This window comes from Myotis davidii, unplaced genomic scaffold, assembly GCF_000327345.1.
Source record: "Myotis davidii unplaced genomic scaffold, ASM32734v1 scaffold362, whole genome shotgun sequence".
Classification (NCBI taxonomy): Eukaryota; Metazoa; Chordata; class Mammalia; order Chiroptera; family Vespertilionidae; genus Myotis; species Myotis davidii.
Window position 1 is genome coordinate 1333995 of NW_006297152.1, and position 9603 is coordinate 1343597.

The following is a 9603-nucleotide window of genomic DNA, read 5'->3' on the forward strand; positions in this document are numbered from 1 at the left end:
TAGCCCGAGGCCTAGCACGCTCTTACCTCGGTAAATACTGATTGAGTGAATAGTCTCATTTTTGTAACTTCTCTCACTAGTGGCTCTTCGGGCAGGCTTCACCACCAGCCTCAGTATACAACTCTGTTCATTTTGGAAATGAATCCTTGCCAATACTTGCAGAACCCTTCACTGGTTCCCATCTTCTTTAGGACAAAATCTTGACTGCTCAGGTCCTCCCCATGAAGTGCCCACCCCATCCTATCCAGCGTTATCTCTCCCTGCTCTTTTACTTAGACCCTAAACACAATCTGGGCAGTCTTTCTCCATTCCTTCTTCTATATCCGTGTTGTTCTTCATTCCTCCTTTGCCCATGTGTAACCTAGAAGGCCCTGTCTAGGTAAGGCCTTAGACCCTAAGTCTGTTCATTCCCAACAGAGATCCAGCTCAACGTACATCTCTATTTTGAAGCTCCCTTTTAAATATTCCAGCCCACACATCTCTTAATTGCATTCATATATATTTATATATATTCCCATTTTTCGTTATTCTATTTATATTGATTGAATACCCTACTGTCCCAGCACTGTGCTCTAACCGTGGGGATTCTAAGATGATCAGGACAGCGTTCTCTGTAGGTGCCCTCACTTCTGTGTCTTTAGCGAGCTTGGTCCCAGGAGTAGCTTCCTGCTCTCAGTTCAGTGTCGTGTGAATCATCTTGCCTGATGTTTATATTAATCACTGTCATGAAAGTAGGACTTATTTCCTCAAAAAGCTCCATTTTTATAAAAAATAACCATTCCTCCAGAGCCTGACACACTACCTTACACATAGAAAATAATACTTTCTGAAGAAATTATTTGGCTAAGGTAGTTAATGTACTTCTTCCCTGCCTCATGGACAAGGTTTTATAGTATTAAAAGGCTCCCTTTATTTAGAAATCAGTAAGGATTGAAAGAAAAATGTCTGCTTTTTCGCAACGGGTTTGCAGCCAGAACACGGCGGTCGTGAAAGACTCATTTCAACACCGTCATTATCCGAGACCTAGATTCCGGCAATTCTGCCACTAATGGCATCAGATCTATAGATGTGGGGGGATCGACAAAAGAACCATGGAAAAATTTGACAAGGAGGAGGCTGCTGAGATGGGGAAGGGCTGCCTGGGTCTTAGGTAAACTGAAAGTTGAACGTGAGCGTGGTATCACATTGATGGCTCCCTGTGGAAAATCGAGACCAGGAGGTATTATATGACTATCATTGATGCCCCAGGTCACAGACTTCATCAAAACCATGATTACAGGCTCCTCCCAGGCTGCCTGTGCCATCCTGATTGTTGCTGCAGGTGCTGGTGAACTTGAAGCAGGCATCTCCAAGAATCGGGCACACCCATGAGCAGGCCCTTCTGGCTTACACACTGAGTGTGAAACAGCTGTTGTTGGTGTCAGCCAAGTGGGTTTCACTGAGCCGGCCGTAGGCAGAAAGGATATGAGGAAATTGTTGAAGAAGTCAGCATCCACATGAAGAAAATTGGCTACACCCCAGACACAGTAGCATTTGTCCTCATTTCTGGTTGGAATGGCGACAACATGCTGGAGCCAAGTGCTAACATGCCTTGGTTCAAGGCATGGAAAGTCACCCGTAAGGACGGCAATGCCAGTGGGACCCACTGCTTGAAGCTCTGGATTGCATCCTGCCACTAACTCTGCATCTGCCACTCCAGGATGGCTACCAAATGGGTGGCGTGGGTACGGTCCCTGTGGGCCGAGTGAAGACTGGTGTTCTCAGTGTTGGTCACTTTGCTGTAGTCGGCATTACAACTGAAGTGAGGTCCGATGATGTGCACCATGAAGCTCTGAGTGGAGCTCTTCCTAGGGACAGTGTGGGCTTCCGTGTCAAGAACGTGTCTGTCAAAGATGTTGGTCATGGCGATGTGGCTCGTGAAAGCTAAAATGACCCACCAGCGGAAGCAGCTGACTTCACAGCTCAGGTGATTATCCCGAGCCACCCAGGCCAGATCAGTGCCGGATACGCACCGGTGTGAATTGTCACACAGCTCGCCTCACTTAAAAGTGTGCTGAGCTGAAGGAGAGGAGTGATCGTCGTTCTGGGGAAAAGCTGGAAGATGGCCCTACGTTTTTGAAAATCTGGTGATATTGCCATCATCGATACGGCTCCTGGCCAGCCCGTGTGTGGTGAGAACTTCTCTGACTACCCTCCTCTGGGCCGTTCTGCTGTTCGTGACATGAGACACACAGTTGCTGGGGGTGTCATCCAGGCAGTAGACAAGCAGGCAGCTGGAGCTGGCAAAGCTACGAAGTCTGCCCAGAAAGCTCAGAAGGCTAAATGAATGAACATTATCCCCAATACCTGCCACCACCCCTTAATCCAGGGGTCCTCAAACTTTTTAAACAGGGGGCCAGTTCCCTATCCCTCAGACCGTTGGAGGGCCGGACTATAGTTTAAAAAAAAAAACTATGAACAAATTCCTGTGCACACTGCACATATCTTATTTTGAAGTAAAAAAACAAAACGGGAACAAATACAATATTTGTGTTTGCATGTGGCCCGCAGGCCGTAGTTTAAGGACCCCTGCCTTAATCAGTGGTGGAAGGATGGTCTCAGAACTGTTTGTCTCAACTGACCATTTAAGTTTAATAGTAAGAGACTGGTTAATGAATACAGTGCATCATAAAACCTTCAGAAGGAAAGAAGAGTGTTTTGTGGATAATATAGTGGGGGTTTTTTTTTGTGTGTGTGTGTGGCAGTTTTTTAAGTTATTTGTTTTTAAAATCAGTACTTTCTTAAAAAGTTTATTGATTTTAGAGAGAGAGGAAGGGAGAGGGATGAAGAAATAGAAACATCAATGAGGAACATCAGTCGGCTGCCTCCTGCACTCTTCCTACCGGGGATGGAGCCCGAACCCTGGCATGTGCCTTGACCAGGAATCGAACCATTTGTGACCTCATGGTTCATAGGTCGACACTCAACCACTGAGCCATGCTGGCTGGGCTAAAATCAGCACATTTTAATGGAAACAACTTGACCAAGAATCTGTCACATACTTTGAAACCCATTAAAACCAAGTTTCATGAGGAGGAAAAAAAAAGGAAAGAAAAATGTCTGATGCAACTATTTAAACAATATCTGGTAAGTTTGAGTTCTCAGGGTAAAATCCACAATTAGGGTAGTTCACCTACACAAATTGACAATTCGATTAATGATTGTTTATCTATAGAAAAGTAAAGCCAAGAGGATGAGAGGGTGACACCTCTTAAAATTCTTCTGCAAGCAATTGAAAAGGTACATTTTCTTGTAAGATTCAGGACAGATCACCTATTTGTTGGGCAAGGAGTTAATACTCAGGTTTGGTTGCAGGAGGCCTGACTGTATTCTGGGAACTCACACTTAGCATTAGGTCATAAAGGTATTTTCACACGTGGTTTTTTTTTTCCCCACTCTGTGGCCTGTTGAAGTGAGGAGTACAGTGAGGAGCATTTTGAGTTTTTAAATAGTTAAATTTACGTGACTTTGGTTTTGTCCTTTCCCTTCGTATGTAAACACCTGGGTGTTATGGAAGTAAGGGCAAAGGTGGTCATAGGGGAATCTAATATTATCGGTGTTCCAAAATATTAATGATAACCTCTGCCACCATTAGAAGAAATGGTGGCAGTTACTTATTGTCGGTTCCTTTACGAGAGAAGTGAGATAAAATGAAAGGCATTCATTGTTTCTCTCCTTTTGACTTCAGTAGGCGACAGAAGTAGAAGATAAACTATCAAAAAAGTGTCATTCTGATCTCCCACAAAGGTTAATGAAGAAAGTGTTCCCAGAGGTAGATGTTAAGTATTAAAGTGTACATCCGGTCTTGGGGCAGGCTTGAGCTGTTGGGGTTTTACAGGGTCTACAGGATGGGGCTGGACGATGTGCCATCCAGTGGCTGGAAAGAGTCATTGAGTGTTCACTGTGGGCTCTGCATTTTTCTCCTCTATTCATGAGCTATTCTTTCTAAGGCAAAGGTAAATTCCATGTCAGCCAAAGCCCGCATTAAAACAAATCCTAAATCAGTGTAATTTTGTTTTCATTTCTGAGTCTGGCTAGAATCATATTTATAACACTTTTAAGCTTGATTGAGGAATAATTGACAAATACTGCTCCTATTTAGAGGGTACGACAATATCCATTGTGGAATGAGGACTAAGATCAAGATCATTAACACCTCACCGCACAGAGTTAACTTTCTTGTCTGTGCGGCGAGAATGCATAAGCTCTACCCTCAGCACCTTTCAAGTAACAATACTTTATTATCAACCATCGTCACCGCGCTGTACATTAAATCCTCAGAATTTATCACTGAAAATGTGTGCCCTTTGACCTACATCCCCCCCATCCCCTGCAGTGTCATCATTTTGTAGCAAGGCCAACCATTCATTGCCCTGACCACCAAAGCCAGCTTTCTCCTTGTAAATCCACTTCCTATTCCTATAGTTGGGGAAACCTATTAGTTGCTCCCTCGCTGCCCTAAATATTGCCTGCCTCCCCCAGGGGCCCCAGGCTCCAACTTTTAACAAGCCTCAGAACAAAGCCCCATGCGAAGGGGAGGTTCAGCGGGGCTCTGGGAAGAAGCTCCCCCCTGCCCGTGGGCCCCGGTTCCTGGCTCCATTGTGGATTAAAGTGACAGGGAGCATCTTTTACTGTCACACAAAAACCCAGAGCCTTCGTATTATCCTTGGTCCCCCGACTAGGGTTATAATAGGGTTCCGCCGCAATTCCTCCAATTTTTGTTTCTCTCAAATAAAAAATTTGCTGGTGCAACCACTCTCGCTGGGTGGGAGGCTAACTTTGTTTCTGATTTGTCTTATTTCAGCCCACGGTGAAGTTATATTGCGCCGCCGGGCTTTTTTCCTTTTCTCTTTTCCGTCCGGCCGGGGCTGTCTCTGTTCCACAGAGCACACTTGTCACTTCTTCTGTCACCGTTAGTTAAAAGTAATTGTTATTGCAAACCCCCCTCCATGCCAGGATCGTTTTCTTTCATGGTGAAACCCACCAAGCGCTCATTTTAGTCTCGGAAGCTAGGGAGCTTACAGGATCAAACCCTTTTTATTCTAGACCTACCGCACCCGCGGCAACGCGTTAACTAGCAGGAGTTGTTAATTACATCTCTAATTACATCTTCGTGGCTTCCGAATTTTAAAGGCAAGAAAATTAATCACTGCGTGTGTCTCCTCCAGTAAAAAATGACAGGCGCGTATCTTCTAAGTTCTGTTCCCGTCGCTTATAATCAAATACTTGCATTTTCCTCTAGCCTTCCTTTCCTCCCTTTGTGGATGGAGCCATTCCTTAAGTTCAAAGAGCCCCTCCCGTCACAGCAGGGGGAATGTTTGCCCATAAAACAAAGGCTTTACAAACATAAATCCTGTAAATATGAGTCTGGGTGAGATCGTCCTGAAGATATTTCTGTCGTTGATATCACTGAGGAGAGGGGAAAAAAAAAAAAAGTGAAGGCTAATTAAAAGTAGACGTCCTAGGACATGCCAACTTGTATTTTCTCACTTAATTTTCATAATAAACCTATGAGGAGAAACTATATCTCTATAGTGCAGGAAACAGATTCAGAAAGGGTCAGTAATTTTCCCAAAAGCACATAGCCCCTCAAGCATCAGAAAGAAAAAGGGATTTGCGATAGAGAGGTGGGAAAAGTAACTCACCATATTCATCCTCAGTTGCGAAGTGGTATCAGGGGGCAGTGGACAGAAAGCGGAGGCTATCTTCTTAAAAACTCACTCCTGCCTGGCTGGCATGGCTCCATGGTTGAGCATCGACCTGTAAACCAGGAGATCAAAGTTCGATTCCTGGTCAGGGCACATGCCCAGATTGTGGGCTCAATCCCCAGTGTAGGGTGTGCAGGAAGCAACCAATCACTGATTCTCTCTCATCAATGTCTGTCTCTCCCCCCCCCCCCATCCTTCCTCTCTGAAATCAATGAAAATAAAAAATAAAAATAAACTCTCTCCTGGCTTCTGGAATATTTTCTTGCCATAGTTAGAAAATGTGGCATCTGCACACTCTATTCTTACCTAAACATTCGTTGCCAAAGGAGCTAAACTACCTGATACAGGACTACACCCAATATGTGTCAGACCTAGACATCTGGAAGCACATTAGAATCTCCCGGGGGCTGGGAGGGGGCTTTCTAAAGATCCCAACTCAGACCAATGAAATGAGGATTTCTGGGCCCTATCCCAGGCCCAGCAAGGCAAAGTGAGACACTCCGGGAGGTGATTAGAGACTCACCCTTCACTTTCTTTGAGTTCCATTCCTTTGGGTTATTTTATATTTCAGTTCATTCCTCCAACTGCCCTTTAGGAACCTTTCTTTGAGGGGAATTTTGTTTTCTTTGTTTTGCAGCCTTTCCCCCAAAACCTCCTGGACAGTTCCGATCAGGTTGCGTGGCAAATGAAAGATTTACGGCTGCATCTTCTGTAGGCGCAGAGTTTATTCTCAAGGCCTCGTGTATTCCTCCAGTGAAAACGAATATCCCATCTGAAGTTTCTCTCTGGCTCAACTTCTCCGTCAGCAATAGGCACACACAGGCTCTCTTCCTCTCTCTTCCTCTCTCTCCCCAGCACATGCACACACAGTCTGGGTACCAGCTCAGCAAATTTCAGTCTGAGTTTCAACCACTGGGCTTATGAAAAGTTGACATCTCCCCCTAGTTAATGGAAAGAACCGAAGCACACATTGGGATAATTTCAACAGTGATCCCTCTGTCAGCCACCCCTCTTCATCTAGAATCGCTCAGACCAGAGGAGACCAAAGCAGATTCTTTTGCTTTTCGCTCTCAGTAACTGGTTCCCTTTTCTCCTCCTGTACCGGGAAGGCAGCCTGGCTCAGGAGGACCTGTGTTAAGAACTTGCGCATAGAACCTGGTGCTGGATTCCATGAGCATTCATACTGTGAAGTCAGCCTGACAGCTACAGTGTCCTACCACCCAGTTCACAGAGCACATGATGCAGAGCGGACTGGACCAGTGACCCTCTGAGGAGCACTTAGATGTGCCACACCGAAGGACGGGAGGGACCTTCTTTACACAGACAAAGTACAACACCAGTCCTTATTTTATCCCACCCCATGTCAAGTGAAATCAATTCCCATGTCCTACTTGGTTGAGGGATCCTCTTTGTGGAAGTGTTCCCTCCCCAAGTCTCACTTTGAAAAAATGATCCTGAATCCTTCCCTTTTGCATCTTTGAAGTAACATTAATGAGATGCCATGGGAGCTGGGACAGAATGCAAACCTCAGAGGAAAGAATGCCTTTACTTACGTTTTGTTACCACTGTTAGCTTATCTCAGCACATAGATTGCTTTTGCTTCATGTAGAATATGCTCCTGGATACTTGTCCCAATGCTCAAGGAAGGGTATTCATGCACGACAAAGACAAAATGTGCACGTTGAAGTGTGAATCCTGATTCTGCTACCTACTTGGGAGTGACCACGTTGGGTTGGATATTTCACCTCTGGGATCCTTGTTATCTTCATTTGAAAAATGAGAATCTTCTTCGTAGAGCTGATGGAATTACTAAGGTAGATCAGCCATTTTCAAACTTTTTGGTCCTACAACCCCTCAATTGAGAACACCATGGGTTATATTTACCACGGTTTACCACATTTGAAATTAAAACTGAGAAAATTATATCTATTCATTTAGATAACAACCAATACTGTTAACATTTTTTTTTAAAATGAGAACTATTTTCCAACACAAAAGAATTAGAATAATGGTATTGTTTTACAGTTTTGCAAATCTCTTCAGTGTCTGGATTTCCAGAAGACAGCTGGATTCCCAAATATGCTTCTGAATTCGGTCTGGGGTATTGTGTAGTCCAGGCTGAGGTGCGTGGAGAAAATCGGGCCTCAATTAGATATGTAGTTGGAAAGGGAGGGGTATTTTAATAGCCTTACCAGTATATTGTGAATATTCTTGGATTCAACACTAAAACTCGGTATGTGGTATTGTCTTAAAGGTTAGTGGTAATGGGCAGCCGGAAGCACGTGTGTGAACCTTATATGCTCCGTTACATTAAAATCCCTTGGTCTGTTCGTACTTTGAATGACTCTTTTAGCCAAGCATAATTTTAAAAACAGCATACGCTCATCATTTAGAAAATATCGGTTCACTAAATTAGACCTTCTAAAAGTTGACTCATTTCATAAAACCATAGCACAACGATTAGTTGTTCATCTGATGAAGTGAGAGAATGTCAAGCTCAGGGTTGGCAGGTACATGTTTTCCAAAATTCTAGTTTTTGCTTGAAAGCCCAATTTTTATCATTGGCAATAAATATTGTCACTTGTTTTCATCAAAAGGGGTAGGCTCACTTCATTCATGTAAATAACATCTGCCAGATACTCAAGTTTGAGCAGCCACCGCTTGTCTAAAGCTGTTCTTTCAAGTAAAAAGGGCATTCGAAGGAAAACGTGGCCAGTTGGGTTTACAGCTCCAGCGATCCCCAGTGCTTTTCCTCGAAGCAGCCATCCTACGTGCAGCAGAAATATGCATCCTTCTCCTTTCATCGCAAGATGTCGACAAGTCGAGATGTAATAGAATTAATATTGTTGCTCCTTCATCAGGGACGCCCTTAAGCGGAACTGGCTTCCCTCCCCCCCCCCTTTACTCTGAGCGTGTGGAAATGGAGGATCACATGACCTTGGGACAGTTTGGTGCCACTGATATGATTTAATACTAAGAACCCGGGAAGTTTTAGCCTCCAGGCACCTTGACAGCTTACAGCTTCTGCAGGGTAAATGTCAAGACAGGTGGTAGTATTCTGAGGATGGTGTTGGCCTCACCTGCTCCCAACAGTCTACAGCTTACAGCGCGAGAACCACTGGGGTCCAGTGGAAACGATGTAATATATTGCCAGCTCTGAGAAGTTGGCTTTCTCTTCGTTGTTCGTGGCTTGTGGACTTGGTGACTGGCTGGGCTCAGAAGCCTGGCCTTTGGGAGATTTATAATTTGATAAAATCCCACTGGAATTCCTCCCTAGCTCACTGGAGCCCAGTAGGCTTTTCTCTCCCTTGGTTACTCCCTTGAAGCTGAAAACCAGCCTTATTTTGTATTAACTTCACTGCTGGCCGCTGTGTGGGAAAACCCCTGTAATCCTTGCTTTTTTTTGTATGGTGTGGAGCTAATAAAAATATTTTTATGATAATTTCCTAATCTTTTATATCAGGGGGTCTTCCTGCTTATCTGAGAGGCTCTTCGGTGGTCTGTGTATGGGCATTGGGCTCAGAGCCCTTGAAATGTTACAGAATTTCCTGTTGTTTCCTGGGGGTGAGGGAGTAGGGAGAAGGTGGGTTGCTGGGAAGAATGAATAGCTTCAGTCAGACTCTTACTAAAGAGAGTCGGTGACCTCACCCTTGCAAAAGCAAACATGAATAAACGACAGTTTTAGACATTTTTGTGGGCTGGCATCTCCCCACCCATGATGCATTTGCAAACACTTCTTTTTAGAAAGAATTTTCCAAGTCCCCTCCCTGGCTTTGCCCATCTTTGCTCTCCGTCCCCCTGGTATTTCTTCAAGGCCCACATCCCGGAGCCCTTGCTTCCGTGTCACTTGGTGTCC

The 9603-nt window shown here is 44.6% G+C and overlaps 1 protein-coding gene across 1 annotated transcript in view; it reads left to right on the top strand.

Annotated features, from left to right (window-relative positions):
- Window positions 1-1901: 1901 nt before the first annotated feature.
- The window catches only part of SMYD2 (SET and MYND domain containing 2), a 39109-nt gene continuing 31407 nt past the window's right edge, over window positions 1902-9603 (top strand). The window contains exon 1 of the mRNA XM_015569921.1: window positions 1902-1966. Coding sequence (XP_015425407.1) covers window positions 1902-1966 — 65 coding nt within the window. The remainder of the gene's footprint in view (window positions 1967-9603) is intronic.